Source organism: Serinus canaria, chromosome 6 (assembly GCF_022539315.1).
Source record: "Serinus canaria isolate serCan28SL12 chromosome 6, serCan2020, whole genome shotgun sequence".
Classification (NCBI taxonomy): domain Eukaryota; kingdom Metazoa; phylum Chordata; class Aves; order Passeriformes; family Fringillidae; genus Serinus; species Serinus canaria.
Window position 1 is genome coordinate 6,706,353 of NC_066320.1, and position 25,693 is coordinate 6,732,045.

Sequence of the window (25,693 nt, forward strand, 5' to 3'; positions counted from 1 at the left end):
CTTGTTCCCGCAGAGCTGGACAGTGCGGAGGAGCTGGAGAAGAAGCGGATCTGCAGGATCGTCACCAAGGATTTCCCCCAGTACTTCGCCGTCGTTTCCCGGATCAAGCAGGAGAGCAACCAGATCGGGCCCGAGGGCGGCGTGCTGAGCAGCACCACGGTGCCACGGGTGCAGGCCGCCTTCCCCGAGGGGGCTCTGACCAAGAGGATCCGCGTGGGGCTCCAGGTAAAGCTGCTTCAGTGCAGCTTCTCTCAGCGCACCTCTCTGGAAGTATGGAGCTTCCAGGGGCTTACACTGCTCTTTAGCAGTGGTTTGTGACGAGGGCCTTCTTCACACCTGAGCTCTGAGTTGGCACAAGTCCGCCTGGGCACGCTCAGTGTCCTTCAGGCACAGGTGGTGCACAGTCCTCCTCCCTGTGGCACAGCCCAGCTCTCCTTGGATCACCTCCGTGGTCATGGCTTAGCATCCCAGGAATGGAGAGAGGAAAGCAAAGACCTGGAGCTGTCACAGGCCCAGCAAGTCTACAGCCACTGTGCAGTCCCTGTCTGCTGTGGCAAAGCAGCAGCTTGTGAATGGGGTCACTGGGCTGCCCTCTGCCACAGGAATGTGTTTGGTAGGGATTACATGCAGCTGTTTGCCAGCTGTTACTGAGTCAAAAACATCCCATGTACATCTGCTGTGTCTTAGGATATTCACCAGTGGCATTTCTAGGGGTGAAATCTGGGAAGAGCATATAGCTTAAATTCTGCTTAAACTAACTGCACAGAAAGCAGAGAAATATTCTGTAGGAATAGGAGGCATCTTCGAGACCAGTTAGTTATCACTTAAAATTCCCTTAATAGTATGACAAGTCTGATGGGTTCATGAAAAAGAGATGCTGGTTTGAATTTAAAACCTCCCGTGTACATCTGCTGTGTCTTAGGATATTCACCACTGTCATTTCTAAGGGTGAAATCTGGGAAGACCATATAGCTTAAATTCTACTTAAACTAACTGCACAGAAAGTGGAGAAATATTCCATAGGAATAGGAGGCATATTTGAGTTCAGTTAGTTATCACTTAAAATTCCCTTAATAGTATGACAAGTTATGAAAAAGAGATGCTGGTTTGAATTGCAGTGCTTGAAATTCACACTGAAACATTTCTGTTAAAGATATTTCACATCTCAAGATGATTAATCTTGAGAAAATGGAAGCTGTGCTGTTCTGCTTTTGCAGTTGCCTTCCCAGAGCTTTCCAGTGTGAGGGAAGTATGACAGCTCTGTATGCAGTGTTGTGACTGCTGAGACTGTAGCCATGTTCTCTGCATATCAGTGCACTCTGCAATTTGAATATTAGCAAGTCGTGGGTCATCCTGATTGAAACAGACTTGAAAGTTTAAAAAACTTAAAAAGGCAATGGATGCAAACTCCCATTACCATGTCTGTCACTTTTGACTGTAGAAAATGTGAAATTTACCTATAAATCTTTTGTAACTTCATGCATTCTTTGTGATTTTGACTCAAACAAGTATTTCTTTCTAATAATCACAGGAAACACTGAGTGCAGAGGTCAGTTGGGAGTGCAGTGTTCCTCAAGAGCATGAATCTGTGTTTGGCAGAGATGTAAGAATTGTCTGTCACCTCCAGGAGACAGTGTGTAGTCCTCACTTCTCAAGTGCAAAATAGGCCTATTTTTGCAATTTGAAATTGTACGTAATGTCATTAATCACTGCAAATTAAGAGCAAAACCAAAAGTGCTCTGAAAAACTCTCAGCAAGTACTGCAGGGAATCTTCTGAGATTTATGGTGTAGCTCTACCATTTAGCATTTAGGAAATAAGGAATAAGTGATTGAACAAAAACTAAACATGAATTTCACTAATAGTCACCCTTGAGACGGCTTCCTGGGGGGGAAAAAAATTCTACAGAAAATATAAAGAAAATGGAATTATCATTTAGAAAATAATTCTGCATGTCTTTAAACAGTTCATAGCTCTAGTCTAAGTATGACCCCCATGTTGACAGGCTCAACCAGTTCCAGAAGAGATTGTCAAAAAAATCCTTGGAAACAAAGCAACATTCAGTCCCATTGTCACTGTGGAGCCAAGAAGAAGAAAATTCCATAAGCCAATAACCATGACAATTCCTGTGCCACCTCCATCAGGAGAAGGAGTAACCAACGGGTACAAAGGAGACACGACTCCCAGCCTTCGACTCCTATGTAGCATTACAGGTCAGAGGAAACCCTGCTCTTTGCCAAGGTTTCTGTGGCAGCAGCTCTGTGCTCACTCTTACTCTCACTACTCCTGCATTCCAGTAAGGGAACCTTGGTGTGCTGGGCCACTGGGGCTCAGATCAGCTCTCCTGAGCAAAATCAGCTGAAGTTATTTCCAAGGCTCCCACTGGCTCCCTGAGCTTTGTATCTGGTCCCATTGTAAAAGAACTCTCCCAACACTTGTTCAGTTTTGAAAAATTGAATGTCAGTCTTGAAAAATTTCATTCTTGGTTATTAAACATGCTTGTCAGTAAAAGCAGGTTGCAGAAGTAATTCTGTCCTTGCTGATATCGGGGGGGGTTGCTGTTGACTTGCTCTTTGCTTACATCTTTGTTTTTTGTTGTGTGACGTGTGATGCCATGTAGCATTGTTGATGCTCCATCATAACACGGAGCTCAGCTGTTGGAGAACATTAATGTCTAGGCTCTCTTTCAGTGTGTGGAGACAGAGATGTTCTTTCTGCAGTCTGTGTGTTCTTAGTGTTTGAAAGGAACTCTCCCTGGTGTGTGTTTGCACAGGAGGCACTTCGCCCGCGCAGTGGGAGGATATCACCGGCACCACGCCGCTGACGTTTTCCAACGACTGCGTCTCCTTCACCACCAATGTTTCTGCCAGGTATGGGAGCAGACCCTGCCAGCTGCACCTCAGGAATGCCTTCCCTTGACCAGCACCTGGCTGGGAGCTTGTGCTCTGGCTTTCTGGAAGCCTCTCACGAGGCTGGTGAAATGGTGGTGGCCCAGATGCTGCTGTGTCACTGCCCATCAGTGTCCCACACACACAAAGCTCTGGCCTGGCTGTGGCAGGGGCTCCTGGCGGGCACACAGCCTGTTCTGAAGGCTGCCATGCCACACAGGGCTTTGGTTTTTCTGTAAATGGCAACAGAGAGAGAAAGCTCAAAATGTTCATCCTGTTAAAAAAAAAAAAAAGGAGGGATTCATAAAAATGTGTTTCTTTAAAAATTTAAAGATGTTTAATTTCTGGCTGTGGGATTTTTAGTTGAAAATTATGTTAAATTGCTCTCATAGAAATATCTTTTGTAAAAAATGGTGAGTTGAAATTAATTTTGATGGACTTGATGGACTTACATGCTGATTGGAGGCATTTAACAGGATCTGTACAAATCACATATCCTAGTGAAGAAAATTCATGGCATAGAAGGTAGAGTGTTTATCAATCAGTAAATTACATGGCAACTGTAAAACCTTTATGAAAAGAGAGAGAATTGCTGTAAAACCAAATAGATCAGGGCTGAAATATTGTGGGAAAGACTGAAACAAAGTATGAATCATTTGTAATTTCTATCATACTTGTCTTCAAACTCTTAATCATAAGGTGAGAAAATAACAATAAGGAACACTTAGTTGTCTCTGGAGACTTCACCAGAGACTTCATGGCCATATTTGGTTCAGCCTGAATGGGAGATGTGATTTGCTCTGTGTGTTATAAAGGTGTTTGTTTTAGCAAATCAAATGTATAGTGAGGCATCAGCACATTACAGGAAATTGAAGATGGTCGCATGAAAGTCAATTTCCTAACTTTGGCTTCAAATGAGCCTTCAAAAAGATAGTTTTATGAAACCAGTGTGAAAAGGGTTAGATAAGTATTTCATTGCCAGGTATTCCCATTTCTGTATGGTTAAACCTGTGCTGAGAGTAGAGGGAAGATTACAGCTCTGGCAATTCTGCAAGGACAGTACACACGCAAAATGACCAAGGATACAGGACACAGTTTCTCTTTAAGCCTTAAGCAATTGTTGGAGCATAATGAAAAGTTGATTTAATGGTTTACTTTTCCCCACTCAGATTTTGGCTCGCAGACTGCCACCAAGTACTAGAGACTGTTGGGCTGGCAACACAGCTTTACAGAGAATTGATATGTGTTCCTTACATGGCAAAGTTTGTGATATTTGCCAAAATGAATGACCCCGTGGAATCCAATTTGCGCTGCTTCTGCATGACTGACGACAAAGTGGACAAAACTTTGGAGCAACAAGAGAACTTTGAGGAAGTTGCCAGAAGCAAAGACATTGAGGTACATTCCTTGCAGCTGGCTTCTTCCTTGTAGGTGGGCAGTGTGCTTTCCAAGTAGCAGCAGCTCCTGCAAAAGCCATGACAAGCCCTGTTATATAAAGATTCATAGCAAGGCCGTGGCATGGAATTTCTCAAAGGCAGAACAAAACAGGATGAGGCTGGAGGAGCATGAGGACTTGTGGGTGCCCCAGTGCAGTCTGCAGTGGGGTTTGCCCTCACTGCTGTCAAGTAGCTCTGGCTGGGCTTTGCAGATAGAGGGAATTCTTTCTTATTGGCCCTGCAGGCACACAGTCATGTGCAGGACTGGCTTGTGGTGAAATCACAGTCACTTAATATTTCTTGAAGAAAATTGCACACTCTTTCTTGAGAAAAGCCAGTCAGGTGGCTTATGCTTTTCCAAACTGCCTGTACTCATAATACCTTGCCATAATGCACAGTGACATTCTAATTTGTTGTTGAATGTAACCAAGTGGGGACCTGTGTTAAACTCAGGAATGATGTGTGGGAAAATCATAGTGTTTATGTATATTATGTATACTATGTATGCATAGTGCATTAATCTCATATTAAAAGAGGTTTTATTGATCTTTATTTCTTGCTTTGATAGGTTCTTGAAGGAAAACCTATTTATGTTGATTGCTATGGAAATCTGGCCCCTTTGACTAAAGGAGGACAGCAACTTGTTTTTAATTTTTATGCTTTCAAAGAAAATAGACTGCCATTCTCTATAAAGGTAAAAGAAAGACTAAATCAATGATCCTACTGCTTTCCTCACTTCCCACAGTCCCACTTCCCTTTTTCAGCCCTGCAGGACTAACTTGCCCCTGGGATGGAAGTGTAGTTCTTTAATATGTGAATAACATGGAGAGGGTGCTTTGCTTGAAGCCACAGCAGAACTGCTGGCACATCTGGGAACAGAATACCCATGATACGGATTCACAACCTTTTACTAAAACCACATCTCAAATTGGAGTCCCCACATATTTACCAGTAGGTCACAGTTTCTGAGGGGATTAAGCAAAGGAGGTGCTGTACTGCAGAGCAGCCCTCAGAAGGTGTGTGCAGACTGTTCATCTCTAAATGGCCAGGAATGGTGCTCACTTTCCTTAGCCTTGTCACAGCTTGCCCTGCTGGAGAGGTTGTTAAGCATTTTGGTAAACACAAGAGCAAAACAAGGCAGAATAAAATTAAGTGAGTGACACTGCCTGTGAGCAGACACTGCCTTCATTCCAGTACGAAACTCTCAGATTGGACTCACTCAGCACCTTGTCTTGCATGGATTTGCCATCAGGGAGCTTCAGGCTGACCTGACTCTTTCACAGTAACACATTTTCTCCTTCAGCACCTCAGACTGAGCTCCAGCTTGGTATTATTAGTTTTTACACACTAGTAAGTTCCCTGTAGAAAGAAATTCTGAGAACCATTCCAGAAACCTCCTCTAGGTCTCTGGATTACTACATATTGCTATTACTACTGTATTACTATTACTACATCTTACTAATGCCTCAATTACTACATATTACTATGCTGAAACAAAATTACTTTTTTAGGTAAGAGACACCAGCCAGGAACCCTGTGGTCGATTATCATTTTTGAAAGAACCAAAGACTACAAAAGGACTGCCACAAACAGCTGTTTGCAACTTGAATATCACTCTGCCAGCACACAAAAAGGTATTTGTTTAGAAAAGTAAACATTTTTTCTTAGGGTTGGGTTGGATTCATTTTTGTTCCTTTAGTTTTTGTCTCTCTTTTTTTTTTTTAATTTCCTGCTAGTCATAAAGAAACCTTGTGAACTGTCAGTAATGAGAATGCTTTGGAATATGATAAAGGTTTTTAAAATGTATGTTTTATTGGTTTCTTGTATGTAGAACGCTTTTAAAGTCTCTTGTTACTGTGGTGTCAAGTTCCTATAATTTTTACAATTCTGTTTACAGCTCATGCTTCAGCCTGCAAGTCATAGGTTTATGCTTTCAGTAATGTCATGTGTTTATTTGCATTGGATGTAAGATTTTTTTTTCTTTTCTTTTGTGTTGACATTTTGGATTTGCTTTGCCTTATAAATCGGCTTGCATTTTGTGCTCCCAATTTGGTCCTTTTCATATCCTGATATTCTTTTCCCTGCTGTCCATTATAATATTCCTTGTCTCTGCAATGCATCTTGGGACCAAAAGGAAACAGAGTCAGATCAAGATGATGAGGTAATATACACACTGTCTTCTGTTTTTATTTCCTTCAGATTTAGTGAAGAAAAGTAGTATGTTATAGAAAAAACACAAACAACTATTTTTAATGGTGGTGTTGAAATGATACCTACAAAAAAATAACCACATCCTCAACTTCTGACAGGCTGTTGTCAAACAGTAGAGCTGCACAAATAAGGAAAACCCTATGATTATAAATTATGAAATTAAACTGAGCACTGAATAAAAGCAGTCTAAAATTTAACTAGTTTTCTTTTGAAAAAGGATATATTTATGACTATGAGAAGTAGTCAAATTTTGGCAAAACCAAGAGGAGTTCAGTGGATTTTTTACCTCTTGCAGGTATGGACACTGCTATGGTAACTTGTATTTCTGAGAAAGAAAAAGGTACTACTGAGGCCACAATAGTGGCCTTTAATATCTTACCTCTGTAAATAAACTTGATTCTTTCAAAAAAAGCAAACCAGCCAAGAGCAATTTCTAAATATTGTGTTCAAATCTATTTTCAAATAAACCTCATATATTTGCAGTTTAAAACCCCCCTGTTTCATGGAAACCCCAACATTAGTTTGTCAGAAAACTGAGTGGGTTTTTCTCTTTGGAGATAGTTAAAGATGAGATACTCTTGTAAAGGTAACTACATAGGTATTTCCAATTTATCTAGCAGCAATTTTTTTTCTCTTCCTGGTGGCAGATAATTAGCAGTTGTCACCTGCTGGTTAGAGTAGCTAAAATAAACCCCAAACAATGCAACTCAAAGCATTCCTTACATGTTAACAAAAACATCACTTTACCTCCATAGAATTTGTTCCCAATGTGCTGTTACATAGCTATAATAATAGTTCTCTTTCTAGACAAACTGTATTTTTAGCCACATATTCAAGTGAGTTGATCTCTGAAGGACTATTAATATTAAAGACATCACACTGTCAGCTGTCCCACTGAACACAGCAGCTTATGAGGCAATTTATTAGTTAACAAGAGTAGTCTGCTTTCTAATCCACATCTTTGCATTTTGTGCATATTAAAAAATCCCCTCCCATGCCTTTTTTTGTCCTTAATGTATTCACTTTAAAGCCAGTTGTACATTGTGGTGTGTGTGCTTTCGGGACAAGCTAATCTGGGGGGGATACTCAATCGGTTACTCACTCTTATCAATGTTTTGTCTGTACCTGTGGTCTTTTGTGTTGACCTCCTGTTTCTAGCCAAAGGTGGTTTACTTTACAGAGAATGAACAAAATCACACCATTTCTAGTAATGTGAAGCAGTTTATTAAGTGATAATGCAGTAAGACACTATGAAGATACTTTAAGGCAGGATAATGAGCTGCTTCTGCTGTCTAAGCTCTTCTACCTCACAAGCAGAGGAATGAACCTGAGGGCTCACTTTAGGGTTGCAGTCCCTCCCTGCTTGCTCCAGAAGGGTGGTCACTCACGGCAGGTTTCTGTGCAGCCACGCTCCCTGCTCGGCAGTGCCTGGCACTCATCTCACCTCACCCAGGAACAGAGGCTGGCTCTGCCCCCTCCCTGCCTGCTCGCCCAAATTCGGCTTCAGCATGCCATCCTGAAGCTGAATGGAAGCACCCATTCTCCCCTGTGGGGTTGTGTGCCACGAAAAGCGGCCCCTCCTGCTGAGGTTTGAGGACTGGTCTGTTCAGATGGAGGCAGTGATTCCCCAGGCCCTGAATCCCGCTGTGTTTTGTTGCAGACGGAGAAGGCTGACCGGCGCCAGAACTTCGTCTCCCTTGCTTTACGTAAGCGCTACAGCTATCTGACTGAGCCTGGAATGAGTGAGTTGCTCTTACCAAAGTACTAAACCATGTAGATGTGATTGTTCATAAGAAGAGACATTTTTTCTATAAACGTTGTATTTGGTGTCATTCTGGGGAAAAAAAAGAAAAAAAGCCATCTAAAACAGAATTCTTGGATGGTCTGTGAACTCTTGTGTTGTGAGAGCTTGAAGAATCCTGACTGGCAAATTATGTGTGTTAGTTAAGTAAAAATATAAAAGTTTTTAAAAATGCAATGTAGTTCCAGGGTAGGAGGATTGCGTATTGCTTTCAAAAAGAGTCTCTTCCTCTCCCCTTTGAAACATTGGAGAAAGATGCTGTAGAATGGGATGTTACACAAAAATTCACAAAGCCACTCAGATAAGTGCTTAAATGTTTAGATGTTTAGCCAAAATAGAGTCTCTCATATTTTATATTTTCCCTCTTCTTTCTCCACCCCTTCCCTTTTTCCTCTGTTCCCTGCAGATGCTTTTTATTCCCTGGCACCACACATTGCTTCTTCCTAAACATGTGTTCCCCTTGACCAGACCTGTGGCATTCTTTTCCTCCCCAGTTAAATACAATAATGTATTTGGCTTAGCTTTTCTTCCTCACTTCGCCTCTCTAAGGTCAACTGCTATTGTTCCCCATTTCCAGGCTTTTTCTTGCCTTTTTTCCCTCCCCTCTTTTGACTTCTCAGTTGCTACCCTGCAACAGACCCTTTGATATAATTCCATAAAATCCATAGACAAACTTCATCGGGTCTTGGGAGTTCCCACTGGATGGCTGCTGCTTAATTATCCTATAAGATCTGTGGCTTCTTTGGATCAGATGTGCTCCAGAATATGTTACACTTCTCAGGCCGGGAAGAAGACTCCAAGCATATAACATCTGAAGAAGCTATCAGATCTGCTGAGACATCTTGATGGACTGTTAAGGTATTGTCACAGGCTTGATGGGAACTGAGAGAGAGGGAAAATGAAATTGCTGGAAAGAAGATTGATGACTGTGTATATCACTCACAATAAATTTCTCCCCCCTCACTGAGAGGGGAAAAAAAGTCTTATTTATTCACCAAAGGTCCATTAAGTCTCATTTGCAAAAAAATGGCAGATTTTTTAGCTCTTCAGCTGCAAAAAGGAGCACAGAAGCAGCATCTTAAATGTCCCTGAATCTGTGATTTGACAGGCAAAAAAGGAGTGAGGAGGGCAGCCTGTGGGTTTGCTTGCCCCACTAGTCAGTTGTGACAGACCAGCTCGTGATGGTGCAGTGGGGTTCCAGTGAAGACACGTCCTAACACTTACTGCTGAACAAGTTATTAGTTCTTTTCACAATCATTTTGGGGTTTGTTTCTTGAAGTCAAGACTCTATGAACTTCTGGTGAATGTTAGCAGCTACTGCTAATTAAATCTTCATAATAAATAATAGTATTTATAATATCTTCATAATAGTTGATTTAATGAAGTATATTTTGGGGTTTTTGTTTGGGTGGGGAGAGAGAAGTATATTTCCACTTAAAAATATTGTAGTAAGGAAAAGTGGGCATTTCTTGATTTAGTCTGTGCCAGTCAGGCCTAGTACTCAAGCTCTCTTCAACATAAATGTTTTCATGAAGTATCACCAGCCATCCACACTGACTTCTGGGCTTTGATTGGCTTCTATAGGACCAGCACATTTCTCCTTGCAGGATATGGACCTGTGGTGCACTGAGTATTCACTATTCTATAGGAGTGTGTGTGCTGCAACAGTTCAGTGTTAGCCTTGTTGAGTTTCTTTCACTGTGAGTTACTGTCTATAAGACAGATCAAGCAGGTTGGACAAATTATTAGTGTAACTTCAGAGAAAGGTATGTCGAATAAGTTCTTTGGATATTTTAGTTCCATTTCTAATTCCAACTTTAAAGGAAAAAAAAAAATCCTCAAAGTTGCTTTCAATGTCAACTCTCTGAATGTTATTGCTGTATCAGAGGATATGTTTGTGTAATGGGATTCCCAGAAATACTTTCTGACATGACTGCCTCCTGTGATGCAAAATGTGGTTGATGATAATTCTGTTCAAAATGCCTATGAATAAGCTGAGAGTTCTGGGGGATGATGACATTTAACAGGTTTGTCCTTGCTAGGAATTTATTTCATAATCTATTTTCCTTTGACTGCTTTTCTAATGTTACCTTTTGAGAACTGTAAAGTTGAACAGGTCTGTCTTTGAGCTGATACAAGAAATCTCCTCAAAAGGTACCAAGACACTACATCTTGTAGAAAAAGTGTACTCTTCTTTTAATGACCTCATGTGATACTATTTTGTAAGGTTTACGTATTTGTGCTTAATACACCATACAAAATGGATTAATCTGTGTGCTCGTTCTGACATGACATTTGTGCATGAATAAAAACTGATTCAGTTGCTTTGCCTGCTCACGACTATCATACATCATACTTGCCATATTTCGTTTACGACATATGCTTCTTAAAATCATTTCATGAAAAGTTTTACTTTAATTTTTACCAGACAAAAGGAATATTGCATGAGAAACAAATGCATATGTTCCTTTCTTTCTTTCTTTTCTTTTTTTGAATATTGACTCAGAAAAGCTCTTGCTCTTATTGGCTTTGTGAGTGTGAAGCATATCTGAATTGTGCATGGAAGATATAGATCTGAATTTATTCCAGTTGCTTCACAGTTTGCACATCAATTGCCTGTCACTTAAAGGAATTTTGGTTTCTGCATGAAATAGTTCTGAAGCGGTTTAAAAAAATCTTTTTAGCTACCTAATGTCATTTTACGCAAGTTTATATTTTTGTATAGGATCAAATCAGAACAGAACAACAATAGAAATTATTAAATGGATAATTGTAATAGTTGCACAAAGCAGAGACATACCTAAACAGGCAAAATAAAGCTGATATGAGTATTTCAGAAGTAGCACATCAGAAAGTCAATAGGAAGTAAGAGAAGAAATTTTGATGTGGCTTTATTTTTACCTTATGTATTCCTTTTGTGTGTTTTCTGTTCTCCATTGTTTGCAGATTTGGTTGCTATGTGCTTTCTGTCTTCCATTTCATGTGATTTTTGGTTTGGACCAGTTATCAGTATATGGCTTGTTCCTAATTTTTTTCTTTCCTTTTTTAAATCTTCTTTTGCCTCTTTCATCCCAACTCATGCAAACAATTGTACTTGCTTTTTGTAATATTACAACGTTTACTGACCAATTTTCTTCTCTGGTCTCTCTGTTTTTCAACCATTTTTGTTGATTTTTATGTTTGATTTTAATTTAACAATTTAAGAAACAGTTGAACGGAGTGCAGGAGCAACAAGATCCCTACCTGCTACTTACTCATACAAGCCATTCTTTTCAACACGGCCATATCAGTCATGGACAACAGCTCCAATTACAGTGCCTGGGCAAACCAAATCAGGCTTCACTTCCTTATCAAGCTCTTCCTCTAACACTCCTACAGCTTCCCCATTAAAATCAATATGGTCTGTTTCTTCTACTTCTCCAATCAAATCCACGTTAGGAGCTTCTACCACGTCTTCAGTTAAATCTGTTAGTGATGTAGCATCTCCGATTAGATCGTTTCGGACAATCTCTTCGCCAATAAAAACTGTGGTCTCTCAGCCTCCCTACAACATGCAGGTTACTTCAGGCTCATTCATCAGAGCTCCCGCAGTCACAGAAGCTGCCAGTCTCAAAGGGCTGGCCTCCACTACCACATTCCCCTCTCGGACATCTCCAGTGACTACAGCAGGATCTCTCTTGGAGAGATCATCCATAACCATGACACCTCCAGCATCCCCCAAATCCAACATTAACATGTACTCTTCGAGCTTGCCGCTTAAATCGGTCATCACATCAGCATCCTCGCTTTTGTCGTCCCCTCTAAAGTCAGTGGTGTCACCTGCTAAGTCAGCAGTTGATGCTGTTTCATCCACTAAAGTCATGATGGCCTCGTCTCTCTCGTCGCCAGCAAAACATGTAGCTGGACACACAGATGTACCATTGCTCAATGGGTCTGTGTCACCTCTGAAATACCCATCTTCTGCCAACTTAATAAACGGATCCAAAGCTGCAGGTGTTTTTCAAGACAAGATCTCTGCAGCTGCTCATTCTGCAACTTGTGCTGCTAACGCAGTTGCTGACACGGCTGAGAGAGTGTTTTCAACAGCTACAACAATGTCATTTTCTCCACTCAGGTCATTTGTGTCTTCAGCACCATCAGCTTTCCAGTCAATGAGAACTCCTCCCGCAGGTGCTTTGTACACAGCCCTTGGGTCAATATCTGCAACTACCTCATCAGTAACTTCATCAACAATAACAGTGCCAGTATATTCTGTAGTCAATGTTTTGTCTGAACCAGCATTAAAGAAGCTCCCAGAGTCGTCTTCGCTTACAAAATCAGCCGCTGCATTACTGTCGCCTATTAAAACATTGACTACAGAGGCGCGCACGCAGCCTACCTTTACCCGAACTTCATCTCCAATAAAATCATCCTTGTTTTTAGCACCCTCTGCTCTCAAATTGTCCACACCATCTTCCTTATCCTCCAGTCAGGAGATACTGAAAGATGTTGCTGAAATGAAAGAGGATCTGATAAGAATGACTGCAATATTGCAGACAGATGTCGCAGAGGACAAGCCGTTCCAACCTGACATACCAAAAGAGGGTAGAATTGATGATGAAGAGCCCTTTAAAATTGTTGAGAAAGTAAAAGAGGACTTAGTAAAAGTTAGTGAGATTCTGAAAAAGGATGTGTGTTTAGAAAGTAAAGGGTCGGCTAAAGTACCCAAAAGTGATCAAGGACACCTGTCTGAGGATGACTGGGTAGAGTTCAGTACAGAGGAGATTGATGAAGCGAGACAGCAAGCTTTGACAAGCCCTCCTATATCTGTTCCAGAGAAGGTCCAAATTAAAACTAAAACCGTGTCGGAAAAGGATTATAGCTTGTCAAAAGTTATTGATTACTTAGCGAATGATATCGGTAGCAGTTCATTAACAAACATAAAGTACAAGTTTGAAGAGGGGAAAAAAGAAGGTGAAGAGAGACAAAAGCGCATTTTAAAACCAGCCATCGCTTTGCAGGAACATAAACTTAAAATGCCTCCAGCTTCCATGAGGCCTTCAACATCGGAAAAGGAGTTATGTAAAATTGCAGACTCCTTTTTTGGAACAGACACTATTTTAGAGTCTCCAGATGACTTTTCTCAACATGATCAAGATAAAAGTCCCTTGTCTGACAGTGGCTTTGAAACGAGGAGCGAAAAGACACCTTCTGCCCCACAAAGTGCTGAAAGCACAGGGCCAAAACCACTTTTCCACGATGTGCCCATCCCTCCCGTCATTACAGAAACAAGAACTGAAGTAGTTCATGTCATCCGCAGCTACGAACCGTCTTCGGAAGACATTCCAGAGCAGAAGGCAGAGGAGCTACCAGCCTCAAAACCTTCCCCTACGTTTATGGAGCTGGAGCAAAAACCTTCTGGGTCCATTAAAGAGAAGGTTAAAGCTTTTCAAATGAAAGCCAGTGGCAGTGAAGAGGACGACCATAAGTGCATCCTTAGTAAAGGTGTCCGAGTAAAAGAAGAAACTCATATCACCACAACAACTAGGATGGTTTATCATAAACCTCCGTGCACAGAAAGTACCTCTGAAAGAATTGAGGAAACAATGTCTGTTCATGACATAATGAAAGCCTTTCAGTCTGGACGTGACCCTTCCAAAGAACTGGCAGGTCTGTTTGAACATAAATCATCAGTATCGTCCGATGTTAGCAAGTCTGCTGAAACTTCACCACAACATGCAGAGAAGGACAGCAAAATGAAACCCAAACTGGAGCGAATAATAGAGGTCCATATTGAACAAGGTAATCAGGCTGAACCTACTGAAGTCATTATTAGAGAAACAAAAAAGCATCCAGAAAAAGAAATGTATGTGTATCAGAAAGACTTACCTCGGGGAGATATTAACTTAAAAGAGTTGGAAAAACATGATGCTTTTCCTTGTTCAGACGAACAAGGTCAGCAAGAAGAAGAGGAGCTCACGGCCGAAGAGTCACTTCCTTCTTACCTGGAATCCTCTAGAGTTAACACTCCCGTGTCCCAGGAAGAAGACAGTCGCCCTAGTTCTGCTCAACTCATGTCTGATGACTCTTACAAAACACTGAAGCTTTTGAGTCAGCACTCAGTAGAATACCATGATGATGAGTTGTCAGAACTAAGAGGGGAGTCTTACAGGTTTGCTGAGAAAATGCTTCTTTCAGAAAAGCTAGATGTGTCTCATTCTGATACTGAGGAGTCAGTTACTGACCATGCTCTACCCCTTAGTGCAGAGTTACAGGGGACTGATAAACGATGCAGAGAAAAAGTAGCTACTGCCCCCAAAAAAGAGATTCTCTCCAAAATCTATAAAGATGTATCTGAAAATGGTGTAGGTAAAATGTCTAAGGAGGATCATTATGATAAAGTGACAGTGTTACACTACACTGGAGATGTTAGTAGTCACAAACATGCAATGTGGATGCGCTTTACTGAGGACAGATTAGACAGAGGTAGAGAAAAGTTGATATATGAAGACAGGGTGGACAGGACTGTTAAAGAGGCAGAAGAAAAACTGACTGAAGTATCCCAGTTTTTTCGGGATAAAACAGAGAAGTTGAATGATGAGCTACAGTCTCCAGAGAAAAAGCAGCATAAAAAAAATGGCAAGGAAATACATTCTAGCCAGAGCTCTGCCAGCAGCAGCCCCGAGAAAGTTCTGCTCTCTGAATTGCCATCATCTGGGGATGAATGGAGTAAGGTGAAGCAGTATGCACATGATGGGAAGTGCTTTCCCAAGGTGGATGAAAGGAAAGCATCCAGTTTGCCCAGCAGTCCTGAAAAAAGGATATATGTGCAACCTGCAGAGGACTCTAAAAGAACTATGGAACACAAAGGAAGTGCTCAGCAGACTGGAGTGCCTGAGACTGGATTTCAGCTGAAGCAATCAAAGCTCAGTTCCATTAGGCTTAAATTTGAGCAAGGTATAAGTCCCAGAAGTAAGGACGTAACTCAAGAAGAAAAAAAGCTGGATGGTCAGTCCAAAATTCCAGTTAAAAAATTGCAAGAAAGTAAGTTACCAGTGTATCAGTCCTATTCAAGAGAGAAACACGCAAAGCAAATAGAGGTCATTGATGGGAGCACAGCTTTACAGAAAGAGGTGAAAATACAGGAAGACCTTCTTCCAGGTAAAGGGAAAGCTGTGGAAGACTCTCGTGCTTCAGACACACAAAGAACTGAGATGAGGAAAGGCGTGCCAGAATGCATTTCAGAACCACGGGCCAAAGACCTGGCATATGGCTCAGACTCAACAACGAAGGGACACTGGGACAAAAAAATCTATAGGACATGGGAAAGTCCTGGAACTTCTAATCATAAAACACAGAAGGAAAAGCTTTCACATGTGCTGGTTCCAGATACAGTAAAAGAAAACCATGTTGATCATGCTGAATCTAAAACTGATGAAAAAAGTGAATTTATCACTGTGACAGAGCACAAAGTGGCCTCAAATGGAATCCATTCAGAAGAAGTAAAGGAAGTGACTGTAAAATCCCCCTCAAAAAGGGTTTTATACAGAGAATTTGTTGTCAGGGATGGGGAACAAAATGGTGAAGTGGCTGATAAAATATCCAAAAGGAAAGAAGAAATTGCTGTGTCCCATATTCCAGTCAGAATTGTTGAGGAGAAGAGAGCCATGCTTGATGGTGTCTATGAACTTTCAGCTAAAGTATCCCAATCAGCTGTGATTCAGGAGAAAGTTGAAAGGCAGATTGATTATGTGGAAGATGAGAAAATAATGCATTCAGAAATCAGAAAAGTTACCAAGCAGCAGAGCTCAATAGGTCTAAGTCCTCCTGCTGAGGAAACAGAGCTATCCCCTAGCAAATCACCAGATTCTTTAGAATGTAGCCCAGGAAAGGAATTTCCTTCAAGTGACATAGCTGACACCGGTGCCAGTGATTACTTGAATAAAGCTGCACCGCTAGTGAGCACTGAGGGAGTAAAAGAAATTAAGACCTTACCTGTTTATGTCAGTTTTGTTCAAGTAGGAAAGCAATATGAGAAAGAGGTGCAACAAGGTAGTATTAAAAAAATTGTCAGTCAGGAAAGTAAGACAGTACAAGAGACGAGGGGGACATTTTATACAGCTAGGCAGCAAAAACAACCTCCTTCTCCACAAGGTAGTCCAGAAGATGACACGCTAGAACAAGTGTCCTTTATAGACAGCTCTGGTAAAAGCCCTTTGACGCCAGAAACACCGAGTTCAGAGGAAGTGAGTTACGAGTTTACATCTAAAACACCTGACTCACTAATAGCTTATATCCCAGGCAAGCCCAGCCCTATACCTGAGGTGTCTGAGGAGTCAGAGGAGGAAGCAGAGGCTAAGTCAACATCTGTGAAACAGGCAGAGGTTGAGGAACCACAGATTGACAAAACATTACCTAATCTTATAAATAAGGACTCTAACAAAAGACCCAAAGGTAACAGAGTTGCCTATATTGAATTCCCTCCTCCTCCACCACTGGATGCAGATCAAGGTGAATCAGAAAAGAAGTCTCATTATTCCACTGAGAGTGAAATGGAGATGACTGAGGTGAACTTGCAAGACGAACACGACAAGTGCCAGCTGGCTGAACCTGTCATCAGAGTACAGCCACCTTCTCCTGTGCCACCCGGAGCAGATGTCAGTGACTCCAGCGATGATGAATCCCTCTATCAACCCGTTCCACTTAAAAAGTATACGTTCAAACTGAAAGAGCTGGAAGATGACCAGAAAGAGACCTCAAAACCCAAAGCCCCTGAAAAGATTGAGAAACAGAAAGAGTTAGGACATCCCACTTCTGGGAAACCCAATGAGTTTGACAATGGGGTTGATTCACCCCAGAATGATGTAGTGCAAAATGGGAGTAACAATGACCAGTCTGTCACAGAGTGTTCCATAGCAACCACTGCAGAATTCTCCCATGATACCGATGCGACAGAGATTGACTCTCTGGACGGTTATGATTTGCAAGATGAAGATGATGGTTTAACTGAGAGTGATTCTAAACTTGCAGGTCCGGCAGTTGAAACCAAAAAGGACGTATGGACTACAGAAGGCATTCTAAAGCAGACTGATCGCTGCTTTAGCCAGAGTAAGCTTGAAGTCATTGAGGAGGAAGGCAAGGTAGGCCCTGAAGAAGACAAGACACCTTCCAAAGGTCCATCTTCTGACAAAGCTGGAGATAAGAGCGATAAGAAGTCAGGGGCACAGTTTTTCTCTTTGGAAGGCAGACACCCTGACAGGACTGTATTTCCTGACTCGTATTTCAGTTACAAAGTAGACGAAGAATTCGCAACACCTTTCAAAACTGTGGCCACCAAGAGTCTAGATTTTGACCCGTGGTCGAATAACCGAGGTGATGATGAAGTGTTTGAGACTAAATCAAGGGAGGATGAGGCTAAGCCATTTGGCCTGGCAGTGGAAGACAGATCTCAAGCAACAACACCTGACACAACACCAGCCAGAACTCCAACAGATGAGAGTACGCCAACTAGCGAGCCCAACCCCTTCCCATTTCATGAGGGGAAGATGTTTGAGATGACTCGCAGTGGTGCAATTGACATGAGCAAGAGGGATTTTGTTGAAGAAAGACTCCAATTTTTTCAGATTGGTGAGCATACTTCTGAAGGGAAGTCAGGGGACAAGGGGGAAGGGGATAAAAGTACAGTCACTGCCATCACACAGCCACAGGCAGGGGACAGCACTGTAGAAACAAACCTAGAGAGACCAGTAGAAACAACAGCAGTTGAAAATAAGCCCGGCATCCAGGCCAGTGGAGATTGCATGGAGCAAACACTTGGTAGTAACTCACTGGAGAAATCATCGGCAGCAGTAAACGCTTCCAAGGTTGATCCCAAATTGCGCACACCAATTAAAATGGGAATTTCTGCTTCCACCATGACTCTGAAGAAAGATGGCCCTGGAGAAGTGACAGATAAGATAGAAGCTGTGATGCCAAGTGGTGAGGGATTAGAAAATGAAACTGTAGCAGTGATTGCGAGTTCAGCTTCTAGCGAGACGAGCTGTAGGCAAACAGAAAACACTGATTTTCCAAAAGATAATTTTAATAACAACAACAATTTGGATTCATCTGCTGTCCCTACAGATGATATTACTTGTAATGTAGTGCTAAAAGAACATTTGGAACCGAAATGTTCCCTCCAGAAAGCTAATCAAGCGAAAAGCACTTCAGGAAAAGGTACAGGGACAACACAAGGACACAGAATAAGAGATAAGCAAAAACCACACGGAGAGCAGCAAAAGTCAACAGAGTTGGTAGGAGCTAGAGGAAAATCAAAGCTTCCTGTAAAGGCCAGCTCAGTAAAACAAGTCTTTTCCCAAAATAATCTCCAAAGCAATACAGGGAGTAAAGCGAAAGAGGCTAGTAAGCCTGACAAAGCAAAACAAAATAATTCTTCTCCCTGTCTAGAAGCAAGGTCTAGGATTCCTGTAAAAAACACACATAGGAGTAATCTAGCTAGAAGAACTCCAGCCCTGCCAAAACAAGAGCAGGTAGAGAAAGAAAAACCAAAACAACTTCCTTCTAAATTACCAGTAAAGGTAAGATCTACCTCCGTCACCATGACAACAGTTAAAGTAAAGAAAAATCAGCTTAGGGAGGTATGTAAACATTCTATTGAATATTTTAAGGGAATTAGTGGTGAGACATTAAAGCTTGTGGATCGTCTTTCTGATGAAGAGAAAAAGATGCAGTCAGAGGTCTCTGATGATGAAGAAGACAGTACATCAAGGAACACATCCTTATCAGAAGCTACTCAAGTTTACCTGCCTTCCATTACACCGAAGTCTGCTAGAGACATGAGAACAGAGGCAGCATCTATAAAATCAAAGATTGAAAAGGCCGACAGTGAGAGGAGGAGGAGTAAGAGGACTGGTGAGAATGAAGGCAGTCAGGTTTCTGGAGCTCTCATGGCTCACCTCGTGGAGATCAAGCCTAGTTTGTAAAACTTTCAACTTGTTGATCCTAGTGCATGAACTGTTGTGATTGCCTGTGGAGTGACTTTACTGTAGTTTTCATTCTGTCATTGTCATCTGTATGTGCTGTCTTATTCTCTTTTTTCTTCCTTCAAACAAATTCTGTACTGTAGAAAGCTAGTGAAGCATGCCAAAGACATTCATGTAACTCAGAAATTGATGTAACTCAGAAATTGAAAGATGTCTTTTGTGACAGTATATTTGTTCTGTCAAAGTAGAGAAAATAGACAATAATCTGGCCTTGGTGGTTTTCACCAGTAATTGAACAACTTGTCTACAGTCTAACAGATAGATTGTCAGCATGTTTGGTTCCATTACACGACATCATGTAGTTTTACATTTTGGCTTTACCCAGGTGAAAATCTAAAAGCTGTGAAAAAATTTTGTTTTGTAGGTTATTAGGTCACACAACCATTCTAGTAAACAGTATAAGCACTGTCAACTTAGTCAATTAAAGCTATTATTTATAATAAACTATTATCCGGTATTGTGGTTTTCTGTGCAAAACCTTTTTAATTGAGAAATTGTAAATCACAGGTCCACAGAGTCCATGTGAACGGACAGATATAAGGATGGCAATTGTAGCTGATCACCTAGGACTTAGCTGGACAGGTAAGCTTTTCTGCTTTAACACTGAAATCAGTCTTTGCTATTGCATTTTTAGGTATTCTTTTACCGAAAGACCCGGCAAGACTGCATCAGGCTCTCCCAAATTCACAGCCAGGCCAGCTTCCCAAAACGTGCAGTGTATTGCTGGGCAAAGATGCCTAATAGGAAATTATTCCTTGATCTTTCAGTAAATCAAAGAGAAATTCAGAGGAGATAGCTAAATGGCTTTCCTCTCAGAATGTTGTCCCAAGGAGCTGAGAGGCTCTGCCTGCCTGGACTCTGCTGCTCCTGGGGTGTGTCCTGTCCCTGGATTGCAGTTTTCCCCAAGCCCTGCAACCAGGCAAGTCACTGCTGGAGACTCTGCCCACCTGTAGCCCCCTGTGTTAGTGGGCAGAGCTGCCCTTCCTGGGCTACAGCTGCAGCAGCCAGCTCTGCCAGGGCTCAGGTGACGACAGCACCAGTGCTGAGCTGCACGGGGTGCTCCCAGGGGAATAACAATCAGAGGAAATTAACAGAGTTTATAAATTAGCAGTGATGAGGCAATCTCCAGGGAGGGCTTTTTCATCACGTTTAAGTGGCTTACTGAGTAGAGGTGTGATAATCGCTCCCAGTGATGATTGAAATTCAAAATGATGTCTTAGGAAATTAAAGTATGGGGATATAATGCCGTGTCCATTGTTATCTGTAAAGTTTGTGTCAGGGAGTTTTGTTGATGTCTCTGTGACATACGAAAGTTATATTTTTAAGCTTGACAAGACAATTCAGGATTTGTGTTTTCGCTGGTGTTTTTGGGTTTGTTTTCTTTTCTCACTTGCTTTTTTTGTCTTTATAGAACTGGCAAGAGAACTGAATTTTTCTGTGGATGAAATAAATCAAATCCGAGTAGAAAACCCAAATTCTCTTATTGCTCAAAGCTTCATGTTATTAAAAAAATGGGTTACCAGAGATGGGAAAAATGCTACAAGTAAGTTCAAGTGGTTACCTTTGTTGTTTATAAGTTATAGCCCATTTCATCTGTTGCCAAGTTGAGGAAAACATTATGAATGTCCTTTGCAAACCATCAATGAAGAAAGAAGTTTTAGGTACATTTTTACCACGAGTCAGAAATTTGTCATATTTATTCACTATGTATGCAGAAGGAAATGATCTTTTCTCCACATCCATAACTGATGGAACAGGTAATGAACTTAAGCTCTAATAAAGAAAATAATAGGCAAAACTTTCCAATAGCAAGAAAAGTGGAATATGGAAATAAATGTTTTAAAATTTAGGTAGTCTCACAGTGTTGCAGGTCATAGGAAAAGACTAAACGTCTTCCTATGAGGAGTGATGGAGATACTGATTCTGTGCTGATGATTATGGTTTTGTCTGTACATTTCACTTGAATTGCTCAAACTGAAAGAGAGGGGTTGATTTTTGTGAGGTCTGAATGGTGTTTGTTACCCTTCTCTGATCCACAAACCCCTACACACCATTTGAGTTTCCTTTGATCTCTTTCACTGTAGAAGTGATTTCCAGTATTACTGTGTTCTCACAACAGGATTATTTTAAATGAGATTTCATGATGTACTGCATGAATAGCTTTATATGCATTATTACCTACATGACTGCATATTCTGCCTCAAGACAGAATGGTAAAAGGATTTTTACTTTCCCTTTACACTCCAGTAAAAGGATATTTTGTATCAGTAGTAAGTAAATATGTTCTTTAAGAACTATCTGACCTTATTCTTTGTGCCTTTTGTGTTGTAATATAATTATACTTGGAGAAAGTGTAGACTCTTAATAGATGTGTATCTTTAATAAGCAGGCAGCTGAATGACTGCTCAGACAAATCCTGGGGTTTGCTAGAACCAAAGGCATTGGAACATGACAGTAATTTGTTAGTAATGCAGTGTGAATATAATTGAGAAAAATGATCACACAGTTCTGCAATGCTGAACCTTTTTCTGATGTGGTTGTTTGGTGTTTTTTTTTTTCAGCTGATGCCTTAACTTCTGTATTGACAAAAATTAATCGAATAGATATCGTGACCCTGTTGGAAGGACCAATATTTGATTATGGAAATATTTCAGGCACCAGAAGTTTTGCAGATGAAAATAACGTATTTCATGATCCCATTGATGGTAATTGAGTTCTGTAGTCATATTTAATTCAGTGACATGTCCAATAAGCCAATAATGTTTAAACTAGACTTTAAAGAAAGATTGTAAGTTCTACAGGAACAATATTTTAAAGTGTGTAAAGGGGTTTTCCTCTCTTAAAGCATGATACAATAGAATTATAGAATATCCTCAGCTGGAAGGGACCTATGAAGATCATCGAGTCCAGCTCCTGGCCCTGCACAGGACAGCCCCAAGAATCACACTGTGTGCCTGAGAGTGTTGTCCAGACACATCTTCAACTCTGGCAGGCTTGGTGCTGTGTCCACTTCTCTGTTCCAGGGCCTGACCACCCTCTGGGTGAAAATCCTCTTCCCAATATCCAGCCTAAACCTCCCCTGACATAGCTTCCTGCTGGCTAATGTTCAGCTTTCCATGGACCAGGGTCCCCAGGTCCCTTTCCACGGGGCTGCTCTCCAGCCTCTCATGGCCCAGCCTGTACACACAGCCAGGCTTGCCCCATGCCAGGTGCAGAAGCCAGCCCTTGTCTTTGTTAAACTTGTATGGCTGGTGATTGCCAGCCCTCCCTGCCTTGGAGGTGTCCACAGCTGCTCCCAATTTTGTATCATCAGCAAACTTCCTTAGTACACCTTCAAGTCCTGCATCCAAGCCATTTTTGGGGATATGCATCTTGCACATTAATAGCTCAGACACTAAGTGCAGAGTCCCACGAATGGGTGCTTGAGTGAACACTGGTTCCCACCAGCCTCAGGGTCACTCGACAAGATCAAGATTTTCTCCTTCAACACTTGTCCTTTGAGGCTTGCCCATGTCTATTTTTTATGTACTTGGCATTTAATGCTTGAGAATTTACCTGGAAATATGTGCATTTTTTTGGCTTCTTGTCTAGATATGTAGTAGTAAAAAATCTTAAAGGAAAAAAAAGGAAGAACAAGGAGGGAAAAGTGCATAGTATTTGCATGGAACAAATTAACGTGCAATTTATACCAAGCCGCTTTGAGACCTTTGAACATTGATTGCTTTATGATTTTCACTGGGACCATTTCTCCAATGGCTGTAGAAAAATAAGAAACTGGTTTTTTAATGCGTGAGTGAATGTATTTTTCAGCCTGCTAATGGGTAAAGTTGTGTAATAATTTCCTCATGAAAGCTGTATCAAATGATAGCAGAACTGTGCAGGTTAAATTTGTGTCAGAAGAAAAGAAAAATGAAATTCTCCTTGTAAAACAAAATTTCCATGAAAGTGCTTATTATTTATCAGTATATTGAAGATGCTAAATGTTGACTTTTTCTTGTTTTCAAATGTTAGATAACAGGCACTGGATTATTACTTTGATTTTATTCACTTGTATTATAAATAGCTCCTTAAATAAGATTATTTTTTTTTTGTAAGTAACATTTCTTTTGGTTTTTGTAATTTGTTCAATTATGTTTTGGCTTCCTCTGTGTTTTAGTAAGATTTTGTTTTTTTCTTCAGAGCATATGAGCTCAGTGTACCTCCATTATTGAGCAGCATTGCTGGTCATTGAATCATTGCACTACAGAAATAGTTTTCTGTTGACATTTTAAGAAAGTTTCTCTTGAAATGTTGCTTGAGCCTTTTAATAGTAGCATCAATGTTTTTATGAAAAAAGCGCTTCTCTGCAGTTGCTTTGTGTCTCTCCTCTTCTCTGAACCTTCCTCAAGCTTCCTTTCCTCACCAAGACCAGACCTCCTTTGCCTTTCTCTCGGCTGGTTCAGGAACCAAAGCCCCAGTCCCTGTTGATGCAGCTCCCCTTGCAGGCAGCACAATGGCCAGTTAACCCCACAGCATGTGGTTTTTCCTTTCCTAGGTTGCCCAACCTCATTTGCCAGAATGCGAACTTAAGGTTTTGTTGCCATTTTTTTATGTGTATATTCAGTTTAATTCTTTTGTATGTTTTTTTTTATGTTTTCATCATTTTTTCTTTTCTCTTTATTTGATCAGTGTATCTGATTGTACCAATGTCACCAAGATCACCTCAATCTTCAAGATCACCAAGATCTCCTTACTCACCACAGTCCTCTCACCCGAATAACTTCACTGTACCTGAAATATTCATATAGCTCTCCCTTGTTTGTTCTTTTGTCCCTTTGCTAACTTCCTTACCTTAGTTTTTTTATCCTGCTGTGTATTTAGATCTACTATCTTTTAGTATCCTCATTAGGATCCATTTCTGTTCTTCATTCCTCAACTAGTCCATTCTTGTAACTGATTAAATTGGAGGTATATGCTAGTAACACTGTATTTCTGGTATTGTGTATTTTTATATAAAAGCATATTAAAAATGTGGACCTGTTTTAGAAAGAATACCTACTGACAAAAAAGTGGCTGTCCTATGTTATGATCTACTGCTGTCTTTAAGATCTGTTCATTAAACTTCCAAATTAAAAAAAATTAAATAAAATCTTGGAAATAAAGACTTACACAATATGACTGCAAGAGATTGTCTTGTGTGTAAAGGGACAACCACCCTTGTCCACGTTTGATTTATTGCATGCCCATAAGACAATCTGCTACAGCTTGAAAATGTTTAAAATGGCTGCACAAGCAACTGCTGAAGACTTTGCAGACTACTTAAAAAATAGAAGTACTGGCTTCACTGTAAAATTCACTGGCAGTACTCATTTTTGTTCCAACTCTTTAGGACAAAGTAACAAAACCTATCAGAACTGCATTGGTTCTTATACACCTGCACCTCCTTGTGTGTTTCATACTTTATGTAACCCATGAATCATTTGGCATTTGCTTATTTGTTGCTCCACGTTTCATCCCAGTCAGTCCAAATGTGCTGTCTTCCTTAGGTTATCCCTCCATCCAAGTGGAACTGGAAACTCCCACTGGGTTGCGCTTCGTGCCGCCCACCCCTTTGCACCAGGACGATTTCCTTAGCGACACCTCTAGCCTAGAGTCACCCCTTAGAACTCCCAGTAGACTGAGTGACGTGTTAGTGACCTCCCAGGGACACGTAGATGGTACAGCAGCAGCCCCGCCAGTGGTGACTGAAGAGGACACTTCACTGGATGACAGCAAAGTTGATTTCTCAGAGCCTAGAGAAGGAACTCCTAAAGATATTTCCGTAGGCGAGAGCCAGTTGGAGGAAGTGGACCTTAAAGATTTTCCGCGGTATCTCGGTAGTTATGGCGGGATATCCAAAGATGCTAAACAAAGGCAGAGTGAAGAGACTAGTAAAAGAGGAGTGAGGACTGAACAGCCTGAGAGAGAAAAGTCTGGTACTGATGAGGAGATGACGGCAGAAAAGTTTAAGTCTCTGTTTGAGGACATTCATCTGGAAGAAGGAGCTGAGTCTGAGGAGATGACGGAAGAAAGAGTATGGTCAATTCTTAGAGGTGTTCAACAAGCAGAACGCGAAATGTCTTCAATTACAGGTTGGCAGCCTGACTCCTCCAGCGTCTCCGAGGCGCCGACGTCGGGGCGCAGGATAGGTGGCAGCCTGCTGGATCGCCTGGACGAGAGGTGAGCACCCCTGTGCTGCAGCGTGCCTGTCAGCGGGCTGCCCACGCTGCCACCAGCAGCACTGCTCGGGCTGCTGTTCTCTGAGAGCATATCTGTGTGCTTGTATATACATTTAAAAGAAAAACTTGATTTGGCCTCA

General features: G+C 41.2%; 1 protein-coding gene and 1 long non-coding RNA gene across 8 annotated transcripts in view; one reads left to right on the top strand and one right to left on the bottom strand.

Moving 5' to 3' along the window:
• ANK3 (ankyrin 3) overlaps nt 1–25,693 on the top strand; it is a 339,095-nt gene that overhangs the window by 293,189 nt on the left and 20,213 nt on the right. For 6 of the 7 annotated variants that reach the window (XM_050975977.1, XM_050975979.1, XM_050975978.1 and 3 more), the window contains 11 exons: nt 14–225; nt 2,005–2,212; nt 2,773–2,869; nt 4,057–4,285; nt 4,892–5,017; nt 5,835–5,957; nt 8,195–8,276; nt 19,864–19,938; nt 20,768–20,899; nt 21,918–22,061; nt 24,882–25,554. In XM_050975977.1, coding sequence (XP_050831934.1) covers nt 14–225; nt 2,005–2,212; nt 2,773–2,869; nt 4,057–4,285; nt 4,892–5,017; nt 5,835–5,957; nt 8,195–8,276; nt 19,864–19,938; nt 20,768–20,899; nt 21,918–22,061; nt 24,882–25,554 — 2,101 coding nt within the window. Of the gene's footprint in view, nt 1–13; nt 226–2,004; nt 2,213–2,772; nt 2,870–4,056; nt 4,286–4,891; nt 5,018–5,834; nt 5,958–6,457; nt 6,485–8,194; nt 8,277–11,539; nt 17,942–19,863; nt 19,939–20,767; nt 20,900–21,917; nt 22,062–24,881; nt 25,555–25,693 lie in introns of all 7 variants that reach the window. The other variant, XM_050975984.1, reaches the window with a different exon arrangement.
• Nucleotides 8,229–14,346, bottom strand: LOC127059743 (uncharacterized). The gene is made up of 3 exons (XR_007777858.1): nt 14,204–14,346; nt 12,714–12,826; nt 8,229–8,368 (listed from the first exon to the last, which is right to left on the bottom strand). It is a non-coding gene; the product is annotated as an uncharacterized LOC127059743 (long non-coding RNA).